General features: G+C 36.2%; 1 protein-coding gene across 1 annotated transcript in view; it reads left to right on the top strand.

The window, feature by feature from the left end:
- CYYR1 (cysteine and tyrosine rich 1) overlaps window positions 1–18,723 on the top strand; it is a 108,342-nt gene extending 89,619 nt beyond the window's left edge. Inside the window, 2 exon segments of the mRNA XM_064380076.1 lie at window positions 5,392–5,549; window positions 17,177–18,723. Coding sequence (XP_064236146.1) covers window positions 5,392–5,549; window positions 17,177–17,307 — 289 coding nt within the window. The 3' untranslated portion in view covers window positions 17,308–18,723.
- Window positions 18,724–18,939: the final 216 nt, after the last annotated feature.

Raw genomic sequence — 18,939 nt, 5'->3', positions numbered from 1 at the left:
TTAAAACACCTTATGCAGCAAAAGCAAAATATACAGAACCTCACTTTGGAAGTCCGAGATGGGCAAATCACTTGAGGTCAAGAGTTTGAGACCAGCCTGGCCAACATGGTAAAACCTATCTCTATTAAAAACACAAAAAATTAGCTGGACGTGGTGGTGTGTGCCTGTGGTCCCAGCTACTCAGGAGGTTGAGGCAGGATAATTGCCTGAACCCAGGAGGCGAAGGTTGCGGTGAGCCGAGATCGCGCCATTGCACTCCAGCCTGGGTAACAAGAACGAAACTCCATCTCAAAAAAAAAAAAAAAATGAAATGACTAAATTATAGAAATGAAAATAGATTAGTGATGCCCGGGGTTATTGATAGCAGAGAGAAGGCATGTTAGATATGACCATAAATCAAAGTAGTAGCACAAGGGAAATATTTTGTGATAATGGAATAGTTTTGTACCTTGCTTGCTGTAGTGGCTGCATGACTCTGTGCATGTACTAAAATGACATGGAAGTATATGTACAGTTTATAGCAATGTCAATTTGCTGGTTTTCATGTTGTGTCATTGTTACCTAAGATATAACCATTAGGGGAGACTGGGTGAAGGGTACATGAGCTCTCTCTGTACTCTTTTTACAACTTTCTGTGAATTTATAATTATTTTAAAATACAAGTTTAAAAGAAGAGAGGAAAATATGCAAACCTTGCAAAGCATTTAAAAAAAATGCATTCCCTGAAATTTTTTCAAGGTTTTATTGATGCCAGATTTTTCAAATTAATAGCGTCTCACTTTCCAATAGTTGACTGAGTCAATTATTTATATGCAGGAAGGTTACTATTTGTTTATTGTTTCTTTTTATTAATAACAAAGTAAATAATGCTGTAAATTTTATCCTTGCCATGTCTTAAATAACTAATTTACGATTGCTAATGGGTATCAAAGTATCAAGGGCACCAACATCATGATTTAATCAAAAAAACTAATTGAATACATTTGTTGCAACCTCATTATTGACCTCAAGAGCAGGCACTTTTGCTGGAGCTGCCAACAAGGAAACAAAATGTGACTAATTTTCTACTTTCCTCTATTTAGAAGAAGAATTAATGTATGTAAATATGTCCCAATTTGATATCTTAACAGCTTCCATTAACACATAGTTCGGAAACTATGCCTGAATAACTGGGCCATTGATTATTTCTGGAACATAAATTAAGCCCTCCAGTTTAACTTATTTGGACCTGAAACTTACAACAAAGGAAGTTTCCAGATTACTTTTCGTTTTCTTACTTCAAATTATCTCCTTTCATAAATCTTTTTTCTTGAAAACATTTACTTATTAAATGACTAGACTCTGTTATTCTTTGATTACTAATAGGAACACATCCAAATAAGGCTCACAGTCTGCCATCTTAACAACAAAGTAAAAATGCCTATAGAAGTATTTTAAAGGAGTATATTGATATTCTCAATGACATTCTATTTTTGTATGTGAGTGGGGAAACATGTTAGAGAGAAAATACCCTCTGGAAAGTATAAATACAGCTTCATAATCCCTTATCTGCACTTGCACTCTTCAGAGTTTTCTGAAGATTTCAGAATTGCAGATAAAGGTCAGCTGGTGGCAACATTTGACCTGAACAAACCGGGGATTTTTTTCTAGTCTCCATATAATCTAACCGCTAATATTCCCACCTTCACTGTAGGAAGATAAATGTTCTCAAGATGCTGCCTCTGGGAATATTTCACAACGTATAGTGTATGTATTTTCTTTAAAAAATCTGAAAGTTTCTGACTATGAGACAGGTCTGGCCCCAGTGTTTGGGGTAAAAAATTATGGCCGATCTCAGAAAAACATAGTATAGATGTTCAGGTGCCACTGAGAATAGGGACTATTTATCCAGCAGATAGTCCAGGAGCACAAGACTCATGACAAGAAATTTGGGAAGAGAGTCAAATGCGCACCAAACTGACCTTCATTTTATAAATGAGGAAACTGAGGCACAAAGAGGTCGAGCAGCATGCCCCAGGTTCCCCAGCTATGGTTGGTACTAGGTGATCTGCCTTCAGAGATCATGCTTTGAAACCACAAAGAATGGTTTGTGAAGACTTAAACCAGTAAGTTTTAAGTGAAGCCAGAAAGACAGCAGTCACAGCAGAACCAGAGACTGGGTCTCTGAGATGAAAGCATTAGGATTTCATGAAAGTTCATATCCTTATGAGTAAAACTCCAAGCTCTGGGATACTGACTGCCAGTCAGGCTGATGCTCCCCACGTATGAAACTGGAGAATCCTTTCATGGAGAAAAATGAATAGCCCCAAGGAAAAGATCTATGGGGACTGTTTGTCCTGTTCTTTGGAGTTCACCTGTCAAATTCTGGCTTGCACACTGAACTTCCAAGCAGATACTTCGAGCCTTTTTTTTTTAAATAGGAGCGAATTCAAGGATCACCAGACATTTGAGGAAAACATCAAACATGAATGAGATCAAAATGAACAATCAATAAAAAAGAACCTAGACAGGACAGAGGAAATACAAACAGTAGAGAAGGTATCAAAGAATATATCGTTGGTACTTTCAAAGATTAAGGGACTGCGTCAATGGAAACAACAAGACACTAAAAACAGAGAGTGGGTTGCAATAGAGGATGAGATAAAGCACCCCAAAATTAAAACTAAGATAGCGAAAATGTAAAAGCTCAGTACAACTTTGGAAGATAAAGTCAATGAAATTCTCCAGAAAGAGTATTTTAAAAAGAGTATTTAAGAAAAGAATTAGAGAATCAGTCCAGAAAATTCAGAAGCTCATTTCAGAATGAGATTCCAGAAAGAAGAACACAGAAAATAGTGAAGAAAGAATCAACATTGTATGGGAAAGTTTGTTTAAAAATTAACATGGTATGGAAAACAACTGAGGGACATAAGCCTCCAGACGTAAAGAATCATAAGGGCCTGGCAAAATATATATATATTTAAGTCCAGACACATTATGAAATTTTAGAATACCAAGAGTAAAAACAAAATGCTAAGAGCTTCCAGAAAGAAAGAAAAGGAAAAAATGGTATCACACAAAGAAAAAAATTAGAATGTCATGGGATTTCCTTACAGCAGCTCCAAATTCTAGAAGACAATGAACAGTGCCCGCACATTTCTAAGAAGTAATGTCTTTCAGTTTAGAATTTCATACACAGATGAATCATCAATTGTGAGAGTGAAGCATTAGGTCATTTTCAGGCATTCAAAGACTTGAAAAATCTTTTTTTTAGTCCATTTTTAAGAAGCCATTCAGGAACGTGCTTCAGCAAACAATGCAGTCCACCAAGAATTAGCAGGAATTGGGTCCAGAAACTAAATGTGAGGACCAACAAACAGGGCTCAAGGGAAACAGTTCCAGGTTCAGAACAACCAGTAGACTTAGTTGCTGTAAGAAGGAAATCATGAGAACAGAACAGAACTGACAAGCTCTTTTACCATGTTTGAGGATGCAAAAGCTACTGATAACGTGGGAAAGATTCCTAGGAATTTTTGCAAGGAGAGGAGGTCAATATGTATATGGAAAAGTAAAAACTCATGGAAATTGTTTAAAAATAAAAGTTGTGTAAGAAACACAAGGTAACCATGGTACATTGCTTGGCGGCTCAGCAGATAGCAAATGTATGGTAATATAAATACTGAAGACTGATTTAACCAAGGATAAAGCTTGTCTGAGAGATCTACATTCCCAAATACTAGAAAAGGAGCCAATAAACAATGTATAAAAACAAAAAATATAAAAGAATGTAATAATAATATTGAGAAATAGGAGAAAGGGCATTAGAAAAAAAACCGAAAGCTTTGAAGTGGTTGCTTTTGGTGAATATGCGAATAAGAAAGTGAATATTTTTATATTTTCATATTTACAAGATCATCACTATAGATAGTAAAAAATTTGATACATAGAAATACAGTTTTACCTCCTGGCAATTATTCTGTTATAACTGGTAGTATCCTGTTAATACTTGCTTTTCCATTCAATACGAATTACTATCAATACTACTAGTTTTCAGTACTAGTAAGTATTGAAAATAGTAATTAATTGAATTAGTATTCAGTTAATACTAATTCAATTCAATACTAATTTATTCCCAGAGGAATATAAAGCATTCTACCATAAAGACACGCATGCATGAAAATGTTCATTGCAGCACTGTTCACAATAGCAAAGACATGGAATCAACCTAAATGCCCATCAATGACAGCCTGGATAAAGAAGATGTAGTACATATGCACCATGGAATACTATGCAGCCATTACAAAGAACAAGATCGTGTCTTTTGCAGGCACGTGGATGGAACTGGAGCTAATACTAATCAATTGAATGAATAGGAATTACTATCAATAGTAATAGTATTACTATTAAGTTAACCATGTATCATGAACATTTCGCTTCAATTCATGTAGATCTCATCACCCTTTTAAATCAATATATAAGATTCATTTTCTGATGAATTTTTTTCTGTCAGTCCTCCTTTTACGGATGTCAGGATGTTTCCCCTATTTTGCTATTAGCCGCAACACTGTGACGAACACCCCGTTATAATATTCGTGTATATGTGCTACGTTTCCTTAGGGAGCATTGCTACAGATGATGCTACTTAGTCAAAATGTATATTTTAATAAAGATTTCCCCATTGCTTTTCAAAAGAGAGGAAAAATGTAGATACCTACAAATTATGTTTCCCACAATCATAATGTTGACTCTTTTATGCTGTTCGGCCTTTTTTTCTATTTATGGTTTTGTTGCCTGAGTTAAACTTTCTAGGGAACAAAAATTAACATTAATAGAAATAGAAGTTTTATTTACATTCTTCCTGAATTTAATGAGAATACTTAAACAGTTTGTCACAACTGTTCTGTGAGTAGTTTAAAATATGTTTGGTTTGGTTTTCTTTTATTTATAAACACATTCTTGTTCTATGAAGAGTTTTAATCAGGAACGAGTGTTAAGTTTTATTTAATATTCTGACATCTACAAAGTTGTTTTCATTAAACACATACACACTATACCCAATAGATAAATTCTTTGCTGTTTAGATACTCAGCAGAATGGATTTTTAAATTATTACTTTGGAGAGCATATCTAGATAATTGTGCTTTGTATCAAAACATGAATTTTAAGAACCAGAATCTGAATGATGAGTTGGTCAACTGTGCTAGAAGAGGATTTTTATAATATTTTCTTATCTATCGAAATACAGACTATTTGTTTTACCAATTCAGGGAATTTGTTTGTTTTGTTTTGTTTTAACATTATCCTTAAGAATATTTGTAAAGAAACACTTGTCCTTTAATCATGGAGCTGTACTAGAAAGTCTAAAGAATGCTTACAAGCCTTTGTAGTAAACGTACTTGTTTTTCTTTTTAGGGGCACTGCAATTGCAGGCATTGTTTTCGGAATAGTATTTATCATGGGGGTCGTTGCTGGGATTGCCATATGCATCTGCATGTGCATGAAGAACCACAGGGCAACCCGCGTGGGCATCCTCACGACGACTCGCATCAACACCGTCTCCTCCTATCCTGGTGAGCAAAACTCCAAAGGCTCAGTTTTGTTAGTTATTCTCTGCTCCTCACAGATAGAAGGAAACATTCTATATGGTCACTGACATTATCTCCAGTTTCATCTAGTATTTATAAATACATGTACATTGAAGTTGTAGCTGAATCGAGATTACTTAGATCCAATTAATACAATCCATCTCATTTTTGAAGATATTCATAATTTCAATGTCTGTTTCATTGACTACAATTGCCAGTCAGCCAGAATTAAGATAAATAGAAAATTCACACCCACTGTGTCTACCTGCCAGTGAATACTGACAAGTAATTATTAAATATAATGTATGTCTCAATAAACTGGCATCTGATCCAATAGATACATATGTCTTGAGGAAAAGTATTGAAGAAAGTTTTCATATATCTTCATTATGTCAAGAGAACAGCTTTAAACACGATATTAAAATCCTCAACAGGCCAGGCACAGTGGCTCACGCCTGTAATCCCAGCACTTTGGTAGGCCAAGGTGGGTGGATCACTTAAGGGTAAGGGTTTGTGACTAGCTTGGCCAACCTGGAGAAAACCAGTTTCTACTAAAAATACAAAAGAACAAAAAAAGTTCAACAAAGAGCAAGGGTGATATATTAATCATTTGACAACTATTTATTGAGAATATGCTAGAAGTTCCACATATAAAAATATATTGAGTACATGTGACTTCATAAATGAAATACTGCATTTTGCATTAGATAATTTCAATAATGCTTTCTAAGTCAATCTGTGCATGTACAATTTGACATATAAAAGGCGGGCAAGTTCTAGATTTAACATACTTAGGATATTAATTTCCCATCTACATTCATATCTTTTCTTTCTCTGTCTCTATAGGAAAAGACAAGGGTACGTTGTACATGCAGCTGTGCTTTGCATTAATTCCCTATTCTGTCCTTCCTCTTTCAGCCTTTTTTTATCCTCTATCATCTTCAACTTGAGGGAGCAAATTTCAGATCAATATGGGTATAATTCCTCCTCTTCCTCTTTTGTCAGTTCTTCCTCTTCTATAATATTTTCATACTGGAGTACCTGAAGACTCAGTCTTGTATCTTCTTTCATACTGTATCTACACTTACCTCTTTGCTTGTATTAAGAGTATTACAACCTCAGGGTAGTAAGTACCATTTATGTCTATAATACCTCCCAAAGTTATGTATCTCCCATCCAAACCCGTTCATTTTATCACAGAGCCTATTGAACATCTCCACTTGAGTGTCTCATAAATATCCCAAATTTGACATGTCTAAACTTGGATTTCTGATCCAATTTTTGGATTTCCCCAATATCCTCCTCCACTCACAGCCTTTACCATTTGACTTGATGGCATCTCTAGCCTTCTAGTTGCTCAGGCCAGAAACCATGCACTCTACCAGGAAAACTTCTTGGCTCTACCTTCAAAATATGTACAGTATTTTGACTACTTCTGACAGTCAGAAGTAGATACTATTATTCCCCCAGTGGGAGAACGCCATCAGCTCTCACTTCCTTTACTCTGGTAACATCCTGGCTGGTCTCCCAGCATCTCCCCTTGGCCCCCTGAGTTCTATTCTCAACCCAGTAGCCAGAGTGAACCTTTTAAAGTAGATGTCAGATCATATTACCCCTGTGCTCAAAATCTTCCAGTGGTTCCCCATTTCCCACAGAGGAAGCACTAAAGGATGTGGTTCTTCATTTTATTCAAAGGAAAAGGCAGCTTCTTTACTGAGGCCTTCAAGATGCTGCAAAATTGGCTGCTCTTTTTATTTCCCAGGCCTCATTTCTTTCTATTCTCTCCCTGGCCACTCTACCTCCACTTAGATTTTTTCCTTGCTGTTCCATGAATGCACAGGCCACATTCCCACCTTGGGGCTTTGCCTAGAATACTGACTCCCTCACTTCATTCAAGTCTTTGATTAAAGGTCACCTCCTGAATGAAGTCTGATCACCCTATTTAAGATTGTAATGTGTCCCTTCTGACAGCATCCCAATTCTCTTTGTGCTACTCTGATATGTGATATCTTCTAAGATATCATATAGTTTAGCTAATCATTACGTTCATTGTTTATTGTTCACCTGTTCTTCCTAGAATATGAACTCTATGAGGCAGAAATCTTGGTCTCTTTTGTTCAACACTCTATTCCAAGCACGTAAGACCAGGCCTGGCATATAACAGGCACTCAGCAGAATGAATGACAAACACAATTCATGAAAAGACCTAATTTAATCATATATCAATACCCTAGGGAATTGATGTTAAGTTTCATCCTGGAATTTACTCACTACTAAAGCAATGTGCAATTTTAAATATTCCCAACTTGCACGAATAGTGATACGGTTAGTATAAAGACATTGGAATATAAGGGGAAAAAATAAATGGAATAACTTTTATTATTATTTACACCTCTCAATTTTTTCCATTGGTCAACCATAACCCAAGAGAATAACAGAAGAAAGTCAAGCAAAACTATTAATTGTAGAGAAGATGTGAAGAATTGTTTTGTAGTTAACATCCTAGATACTCATTAGCTTAATCAAAAAAGTTTAATTGAAAGTAATGTTTAAATATTTTTATAAAATGTTCACTATTTTATTTTACCCTTCTGTAAGTTCAAACTTTGAATAAAGTTAGGTGATACTAAATGTCACTATAGTAATGTGAGGTCACATGTTTTCTGGGATTTGAAATTTTATTTAGGGGATGGAAACATGTTTTTAAAACTTTATAGTAGCATCATTTATACTTTCAGATCACAGGGATGTGTTGTATTTTTATTAAATGCATTGTTCTCAGAACTGAAAAATGCAAGAAACATAATGAACCACATGCTGAAAACATTTTTACTGCAGAAAGACTAGGTCTTCGAAAATCTAATGTGCATGATTACTTCTCATTTCCTTCTCAAAGTTGTTAATTAAGCTTTTACTTAAAGTTTTAGGAAGCAACACATAATAGTATTGAATACTTTTCAAAATTTTTCATTTATGGAAATACAAAATGTGTTTACCCACACTAATTAATTAACCCTATGATAATTGAGATAACAACCCAACTTATTGTATAGTCCTATAGACCAGAAGTCAGATAAATGCAGAGAATATAATTTAGCAAAGGTGAGAGTGTAGAGTAGGGAGGCCTAGAGTGAACATTATTATTCTGCACTAGGTGAAAACAGCGTCATTCACCTGTCATTCCTGACCCTATGTTGGACAGTGATCTTCTAAAAGTTTTTCATTCTTGTGATATAGGGTAGAATGAACAGATGTCCTCTTTAATTATAATTATTTTTTTAAATTGCCCACATGAAGATAAGAATTTTAAGTGTTACATTCTGCTGCTTTTCAGAACTTCAGTGTAAACAAAGGATAGTGATCTTATTAACTCTTTTTAAAAAGTAGGTTTGGGATATACACATCTGAAAGAAAATAATGTAGTAAAACTATAACAAAAGGCTAGGTAAAGATATAAAAGTCAAATGCTAACAAAAGAAAAGCAAGAGATTTCAGTGCCATCAAGAAAATTGAGACTTGAGGTATATTATTGAGTCCTCTGAAGAAAGAAAGAAAGAAAGAGAGAGAGAAAGAAAGAAAGAGAAAGAAAGAAAGAAAGAAAAAAGAAAGAGTAAGAGAGAGAAAGGACTGAAGGAAGGAAGGAAGGATAGGCAAACAATTGGAGAGGGGAATGGGGCTCTTCCTAACAGAAGAATATCAAAGAATATAGAAGGGAGTTATAGAATTGAAAAAAAAATCATTTAAAATCCATCATAAAGGAAGAGTTGGTCAAAAACCATCAACAGATGCTAAATCTAGAGGAGAATGTGCTAAAAAGGATATTTGCAGGTCTTAAAGTGTCCACCAGATTTCTTGTCAGTTATCAGGGGAAAAATCGTAACTTTCTGGTTACTAAAGTACAGATGAAGATCATGCACCTTTGAGTGTGTTACTCTGATGACAACACAATTTCACGTATGTAGGTTCTACCTGAAAGATCACAGCCCGAATCTCAGCATGAGAAAATAGCTGACAAACCCAAGCTGAGGAACATTCAATAAAACAACTGGCCTGTAGTCTTTCAGGTGTCTTGGAGATACTTCATTAAGCAATAAATACCCCGTTTGCATCCCTGAATTCACAAATGACAGAAATCTTATTAGTATGTGCACTGACGTGAGAAGATTTTTGATTACTCATCAAACCTTTTTAGAGATCACAAACTCACGTTCATACTAAAGAAAACGTCTGTGTTTGTATTGAATATTAAAAACAACCTTCATCTGATGTGTAACATCCTCACACATCAAAAATTCATACTTGAAAGATTCTCTACAATAATATTGCGACTATTAAAATGCCTTCACCTTGAAGACACTGGAAGAAAACAAAATGAATACAATTAATGTGGTCAAGTCTTCGCCCAGGCAAACGTGCAAATGTTTTTAGTACAAATCAGAGAATTCAAACATGAAATGAGAAAACCTTTGATGTCACAGTAACTATAGTTACAGAATTAATGCTGCAGACAAAATTTACGAGAATGTTATATGATGAAGTAGAGCTAGCAAGTACAAAATTTTGAAGAATTTTGCTATAAAATGGGTAGAGAAAACTGAGACATGAAGTCAAGAGGTTTCTTTCTCTTTTTTTCTTATTAAGGAAGCTAGATGGTGGTGCCTTGTATTTTGCTATTACACTGATGGTAAAAATAAAGGGGGAAACTGATGAATACGGAAGATAGAAGAGATTGTTGAAAATCGGTGTCCTTGAGTCTAAGGAAGAAAGGAATTTGGTACACAAGTAGAGGGGCTGCTTTTGATGGGATCAGAGACAATTCGTTATGTACAACACGATCAGAGATGATTTATCATGTACTGCGTATGTAAGGCACTAAGTACATACGCACAGTTTCAATGAGTTGTAGACTTGGTGGTCTGAGTATGAGGATGTTCCCTTTTGCTCCTGCCAATTTTCTCAGTGAAATAAGAAGCAAGTCTTCTGCTGAGAGTGAAGAAAACTGAGCAGGAAATTTGAAGTTAAGAAGAAAAAAGAAAGCATGAAATGGGAATCTCAGAAAATGAAGAGTATGAAATGCCTAAAGAAATGTATAGTTTCCGAGCAAGGTCAAAGGTCACCACACTTATGAAAATGGTCATTTACTTAAAATAAATCATTCAGCATGATTGTGCATTTTTCTCTAGTCACATTAAGCTCTAGATATTGATCCAGGATAACCAAAGTGTTGGGTTTAATAAGGGTTGGGGTTCTGCCAGGCAATGGAGAAAGAGATTAGAACACTGACAATAGGTGCAAAAGAGTAATTTTAGTGATGACCCATAAATCAAATCTGAATAAAGAAGGACACCCTGACAGGAAAGAGGTGACATCAGTTTGAATTCCTTTAAAATTGCCATTAGTAAATTGGAAATCCAGGTGAGATCCAAGATGCAGTAGAATGAGTATCCTAGAAAGAGGTGGTGGTCAGATTTGTAAATTAAGATTTACAAAATAATACTGCTATTGCCAACAACAAGGGTGAAGAGACTTTTGAAGGAAAAATAGTGAAGGGACTTGAGAGGCAGGGTTAGGTGGATGTTGAAATCACAAGAATGATAAGAGAAGTTGTGGAGGAAAGAGAGACCATGGGCCAGATGTTAACTCTTCAGTGAATGAAGGTTTGGGGTACGGCAGACCACAGATATTGATAACAAGGATGGGCTGGGCGTGGTGGCTCATGCCTGTAATCCCAGAACTTTGGGAGTCTGAGATGGGTGGATCATGAGGTCAGGAGTTCGAGACCAGCCTGGCCAACATGATGAAAACCCATCTCTACTAAAGATACAAAGAATTAGCTGGGCATGGTGGTGGACACCTGTAATACCAGCTACTTGTGTGGCTGAGGCAGGAGAATTGCTTGAATCCGGGAGGCGAAGGTTGCAGTGAGCCAAAATCGCACCACTGCACTCCAGCCTGGGTGACAGGGCGAGACTCTGTCTCTCAAAAAAAAAAAAAAAAGGAAGGAAGGAAGTAGTATAAGATCACCCCAGCTACTATGGAGGCTAAGGCAGGAAGACCTCAAGTTCAATCCCGGCCAGGGCAAAATAGCAAAGCACCTACTCCATCAAAATAAAGGGGAGCAGAGCATGGCATATGCTTCTTTTTTTATGGCATATGTGCTATTAAAGGTTTTAAAGAGGAAGAATAGATAATAGTTTGAAAATTGGCTATGAAGATTATGAACAACCTGAGCACCTCCTGGCCCTATAGGTGGGCGGCTGTGGAAGAAGAATAGCTCTGCTTTGGTAGTGTTGCTGAGGAAGCCACCCTCTCCTGGAAAATCAAATTTTAATTAGAGTAAAAAGGTGATGTGAATGTTCCCTTCCACTCCTTGAGTTAACCATCTCGTGCATTCTTCCTTCATTTCAAAACTCAGAAATCCATTCAGCCTTCTCACTGTCAGCAGATGACTTCTCAACAGATCTCATTTCTCAAGAAAACAGGATCAGAAGAGAACTTCATTCTGCAAGCAGGAGTCACATGGTGGAGGCAGGGAGAGAGGATGAGGTGACAGATTGTGTTCCACTGAGCACAGTGAAAGGGGTGGGGAAAGTTTGGAAAATTAGTAAAAATCGATGTGCAAAGCTTTCCAGCATTAAAGTCTACAATAAGGAAGCCTGTCTTTCTCATGGTGACAGAGGGATTGATGGAACTTGTCTTGATGCTATCTGAGGGGAAGGGGAACAATAGGCTCTACTCTACCGCGTATTAGGCCATTGTAGAGGATAAATGGGCAGTACTGAATTTATGTGGCTGGGGATGAAGGTAATGGAGGTCTTGCAGGAGCCGTGTGGGTCTTTATTGAAACCCTCTCTTCTGGGTGGGGTTCAGGCAAATTGTGAGTAGTGGGGTTTGGGGGAGAGTAGATGAGAAGGTTTGCAATAAGAAATTGTTATTAAATATGAGGAAGGAGAGTCATCAGTTCTACCAGGTATTAAAACTACTTAAAATCAGTAATAATAAAATTGAGGTCTGGTACAAAAAGATATACCTTAGTCATTTGAACAGAATGGGTAGATTAGAATTTTATATACAATAAAGGAAACATAGCAAAAGATGTAAAATATAAGGATTATTTAATAAGCCACATTTAGATAATTTGGCTTAATCAAAATTTAAAATTTAGAAAACATAAACTCTGATGCAAAAATGCACCAAATAAAATAACAGATATAGAGAAGCATTAAATATATAAATTTGAATGGGTAAACTCAGAAATAGGTTAGTTATGTATCAACTATCTGAAAAAGAAGACTAATTTTTAAACTGAGAAACAGCACAAAAGAGATTTTTGAATGAATAATCGTATATTTTGTTACGCATAGGTTTTAAACTTGAGTATGTCAGTAAGGTAAAAATTATATAATACACCATTTTGACAAAGAGTTTTTCTTAAAAGATGTATAATTTTATGTGCTTTTTATATCTTACTTATATCTTCATTGAAATTAAGATCCTCATTTAGAAACTATCACCAGTCCAGAACAACAAAAAATTCACTCAATATGAGTAACAGCAGACAAGATATGATCAAGTAAAATACCTACATTTTTCACTTAATTTACTAAAATATTAAATGATAATGTACTTATACACCCTTACAAGATGAGAAGTTCTTTTTGAAAGTAGTTTTATAATGTGTTCTAAGCAATAAAATGTATGTGTTATTTCAACCAGCTAATTAATTCTTGGAATTTTATTCTAAAAATATAATCAAAATAATTTTTAAAAGTCTATGTGTATATAAAGTTTATGTGATTATAAAAATATAATCGAAATAATTTAAAAGCCTAATAAAAAAGAAGATATTCATCACTACATTAATTATAATTTTAAAAAAACTCAAAATAGCGAATAGTGGATGGAATAATTGTTAAATTGGGGTGACAAAATTATGGATGATTTTCTTCTTTTTCCAAATTTTCTGAAATAATTGTGAAGAGTTTGGGAAAGACCTTGCATCATCTTCCCACCACATTAGCTTTAGAAATATTGGCCTGACCAGGTAGAAAACATTACATTTCTTCTCCGAATTTCATGGCATTGCTAAATGTTTTAATATTGTAGACAGCTACATCAGACATTGAAGATAAATGGCCTATTTACCCTACTTAAATAGGAGATTAGAATATTGATTATGAAAGGATTTCAAAGGCACCATGTCTCCAGCTGCATCCATGCAACTTTTAAGTGTGATTTGATCTATAAAAAAAAGAACAGAATCTCTTATGGTTAATCAGGAATTCTAAAATTGATACTTTAAAAAGTTTACTTCCAGTGAAACTTTATTATGTGCAAGAAAGAAAGATAATACAGCCCACAATTGTACAAATATTATTTCAAATGTCTTCCAGAGGCTGATATTATTTATAAAAGATACACTATTTCATCTCTTGATGGGTAGTCCTCAAACTATCACTCTTTAACACTACATTAGAACTTTATTGAAGTTCAAATGTTATATGAATAAAAGACCACTGTCATTTTCATGTTCAACATGCAGCTGCATAAACCATAGGGATTCTTGCTGAAATGTCCTCCAGCAGTTTTTATGCAGATGGCAGAATATAAACGCTTTATTACAGACACATAAACACACGCCATGGCTTCATGACAGAGAATGATGTAGAGTCAGTCTGCAGAATCTGTTGGTGTGTGCTCCTCAAGTAGGAGGCAGGGAAAAGCTTTGGCAGAAAAACAACAAGGAACCACATGCTTATGAGAAACAGTTCAATGGGTTTCCTGCTGCAACTTCCTATTTTCCATGGAGGCTGCAGTGTTTCATTCCTGGCTTGGATGAAGTTTATTATAAATCTCTTTGTCTCAGTGCTCCTAAATGTAATGAAGCTGAGGAGTGGGTGTAATGTGGAGGGAATGTGTGTTTAGACTCCACAGGAGTTACTCTATTTTGTTGCAGGAAACAGAGCTTGGAGTAGCCCAGCCTCCAAGGGTCGGATGGAGCACCAGGGAAACTGTATGCATCCTCCTTGATTTATTTACAGAGCTGTGTTCTCGGCTGAATGCTCTCAGCCTGCCCAGCCCACTAGAGACTTGCAAAGCTTTTGCTCCACAACTCAGGGGACATCCCATTCCGTTCTGTGGCTCCGTCTTCCTCTTCTCTTCAGTGGCTGAATTCTGCTTCCTCACATCCTCCAAGTACAGGGCAATCACTAAATGGTTAAAATCATCAAGCTCCTGGTAAACATAGGCAAACTAAAAGGATCCAGAAGAAAATTGCCTTAGTCTGTTCTCACACTGCTATAAAGACATACCTGAGTCTGGGTAACTTATGGAGAAAAGAGGTTTAACTGACTCACACTACCACTGACTGTACAGGAAGCATGGCTGGGGAGGCCTCAGGAAACTTACAATTATGGCAGAAGGTAAAGGGAAAGTAAACACATCTTCACATGGCCAGCAGAAGAGAGAAAGAAGCGGAAAATGCTGCACCCTTTGAAACAACCGTATCTCTTAAAAACTCACTCACTATCATGAGAACAGCAAGGGGGAAATCTACCTCCATGATCCAGTCACCTCCCACCAAGTCCCTCCTCCAACATTGGGAATTACAATTTGACATGACATTTGGGTGAGGACACAGAGCCAAACCGTATCAAAAACATAGCTTTTATCTGCATGTCGGTGGAAGCCCTGTGTTTGTATATGTCTGTTAGAAAACTGTCCAATTCTTATTGGAAGAAGTACAAATTAAGGTTGCTACAAGTTGCAAAAACTGCAATTACTTTAATGGCAAAAACTGCAATTACTTTTGCATCAACCTAATAGAAGACGTTTAGAAAAGTTTGTTGAAATGTTGCTTGTTCTTTTCTGCCAATTTAATATTAAAAGCTTGCCCAATTATTTGCATTATTATGACACTAGTCTTGTGATTTAGGTTACATTCACAGTAGGCAATTAAGGCATGTCAGTTTCCAAGCAGAATCAGGATCCTGATGATGACTCAACTACTGGCAAATCATCAGATTGGTTCTTGAGGTGGTTACTCAGATGTTGCAAAATGATTCATTTCTTGGAAACATGGATAAATTTCAGCTCCAGGAGTACTTCTCTTTCAACACTAGAGATGGGGAAGATACCACTACAAAATAGACATTTACGCATAGTCATCATAAAGTGTATTAAGAAGTAGAACAGAGGTTACTAGAGGCTGGGAAGGGTAGGGAAAAGGGATAGATAGGGAACAATTTGTTAAAGAATATAAAATTACAGCTAGATAGGAGAAATAAATTCCAGTGTTCTATATCACTGCAGGATGACTACAGTCAACAATAATATATAGTTTCAAACGGGTAGAAGGAGGACACTAAATGTTCCCAACATAAAGAAATGATAAATGTTTGAGACGATGGGTATAACAGTTACCCTGATCTGATTATTACATATAATATGTGTCAAAACATCACTATGTACCCCATGAATATGTACAATTATTATTTGTCAATTAAAAAATAAAATACAAGAGATCGAGACCATCCTGGTCAACATCGTGAAACCCCGTCTCTACTAAAAATACAAAAAATTAGCTGGGCATGGTGGTGCGTGCCTGTAATCCCAGCTACTCAGGAAGCTAAGGCGGGAGAATTTCCTGAACCCAGGAGGTGGAGGTTGTGGTGAGCTGAGATCACGCCATTGCACTCCAGCCTGGGTAACAAGAGCGAAACTCCGTCTCCAAAAATAAATAAATAAAATAAATTTAAAATTTAAAAACTTTTTTGAAACAGTGACATATGGTACAGTAAAAAATTAAGAAACATTTTCAAATAAGATTCAGAAAAGTAAATTCTTCATCTTCCTTCCCTAACTTATTTTTCCTCCTTTTTTGTCTTCTTCTTCATATTTCTATAATGGTTCCACCACCCTCCAATTATAGGAATCCTATACTGGGTACTCAATACCTCAGCCCCTTCTTTCACTTTCTCCCCTCTTTCTCCACACACCCAGTCATCACCTAAAGACTTGGCTGCTAAAAGACTGTTAAGATGTCTTTTCCTTCACTTTCTTGAGCCCCTTATAATCCCTCACATATGCCATTACACTGTTGTACCTTTCTTTGATCTACCTCTGCCTCTGTCGACTGCTGAGAGTGGTCTTCCCAAAGCATATTCACTACCATGTTCAAAGAATCCCTGATAACTCCGTGTTATATACTCTACGTCGCATTCAGAGCCCACCGTGGTGATACACCCAGATTCCTCATTGTCTTTTCCCATTCTTCCTTTTATGTACATATTGCTTGAGGTGAAGGGCTCTCTTGCTTCAATGCTTTTGTTCAACCTGAATTGTCCCTCTGCTTCTCTCTCTGCCCCTTCAGCATCATATTTCCAAGAAACTTTCTCTAAACAACCAATTCTAAACACTTTAATCCATGATACCACATTTAAGAACAAGCACTTACCCTTTCATACCTATGTGGTATCAACCTAATAAAACTAAGTTTTCGGCAGCCACAATTTATGTCCCCTCCCAAAGTATCTAGCCTGGTGACTTCAACACAGTAGAAATGCAAATATTTGCTAACTGCCTGATGCTCTCTTCCCCTTCTTTTTCAGCAGTACCACCACCCTATAGTTACGACCACGAGATGGAATACTGTGCAGACTTGCCTCCTCCATACTCTCCCACCCCACAGGGTTCAGCACAGCGTTCTCCACCTCCTCCTTATCCTGGAAACCCAAGGAAATAATCTATCTCCCAGAAAAGAAAATGTGCCAATCCATGATCTTGCCTGGAATAAAATGCCTCTACTCAGAAACAAGCAGGAAAGAATTGCTCCAAGGAATACTTTTTGGTATCAGATAATACGTCAGGTAGAATATTCCTGCGAGGAGATGTAGGGTTTGCACCCTGCTCAAACCTGACCCCATCTGGAGTATTAATGTTTGCTTCCATGGAACCACATTTTAAGAGATCTTCTGATCTACCTAAGCACATTCAGAGAACAGTAATGTGATTGACAAAATATCTAATAATCATGTTGTTTAAGGGCTAGGTGAAGGAAGTTTCAGTACTAATCCTGGAAAAAAGAAGATCTAAGTAGGACGGGAGAATGGTTTGGCCTACACAAGAAAGCAACTTTATTGTATGTAGCTTTGAAAGTCAGAATTGGAATTGTTCATTCTTTCATTCATCAATAAATGTATTCTGAGTGCCTAAGAGCCAACTATGTTCCTAGCACTGTTTGAGGTCCCAATGGAAGTGACAGGAAGGGTACTCTGGGTTTTGTATAAGAAAGAGCCATAACTAGATTGCTTTGTGAAGCTCCCTGTAGAGACCTGCTCTAGGAGGGACAATGAAATCAAATAGTAGATGGGTCCATTGGGCCTCAGAAGTTCTCCTCATCTTTTAGGTGGGTGTGAAGTGAATTTCTATTGTGTCTACGAGTGAATACAACAGAAAGATTTGAATCTTATTTATATAATTAGGGAGTTAAAACAAGACCAAAAACAACTCAACAGCTACTTAAAGCCAAGAACTCTTCAACACCAGCTACTGTTTTATAGTTTTATAGTGGATCAAAATAAACGTTATTCCAACCACTGGGAGAAAAAAAATTGTAGCAAGTTCCATAGGCAGCAGATACTTCGCTTCTGGTAAAAGATGAGGAACCAAATATTCCCAAAGATTTTAGGTCAGGGAGCAAAAATCTCAGACCTTGACCATGAAGACACACAACAGGCTTGCAAAAAGAAGTAAGAGAGAGAAATGAAGTTCGGATTTTCTTCTGTGGAATTCTTATTTTTCTCTCCTTTGTAAAATTTTGGTAATCTGTTCTCTTTAAAAAGTTAATGACAAAATTAAGATACTGACATCAAATTGTTGCATTTTAACAAAATGCAAATTTTATGAAGTGCCTACCTTTAGATGTATAAACATTTAATAAGTAATTCTAATGTGCCATATTTTGCTGCAAGTGACCTTAACATTTATATTTTTATATGAGTTGTTTCATGTATTTATAAAAATTGCATATTGAACACTGGAAATAGATTATTGGATTTTTGTGTCATTTTACAACTAAATCTAAAACGTTTAATCTAATATCATCATCAAAATTCAGTGAAATCCCAAAACAGTGCCAAGAATTTTGCTGAATGAAACAATCAAACAATCAAAGATGCTGAATGAAGCATCTTATGGTTTAAATTATAGTACCTGTACTTGCAGATAAGAAACTACATCGTTATTATAAGTAGCATATTTCACTTTCAAATACCTATATTATAAAGATATTGATCTGTCTGAAATATAGTCTACCTACCAGTAAGGTCTAAAGGGTGAATTTTTTTGAATGACTTCCTTGATTTTTAAACACTGA

Source organism: Aotus nancymaae, unplaced genomic scaffold (assembly GCF_030222135.1).
Source record: "Aotus nancymaae isolate 86718 unplaced genomic scaffold, 86718_ANA_hifiasm-v0.15.2.pri h1tg000022l_1, whole genome shotgun sequence".
In the NCBI taxonomy this organism is placed as follows: Eukaryota; Metazoa; Chordata; class Mammalia; order Primates; family Aotidae; genus Aotus; species Aotus nancymaae.
This window is presented reverse-complemented; position numbering and strand designations above follow the sequence as displayed.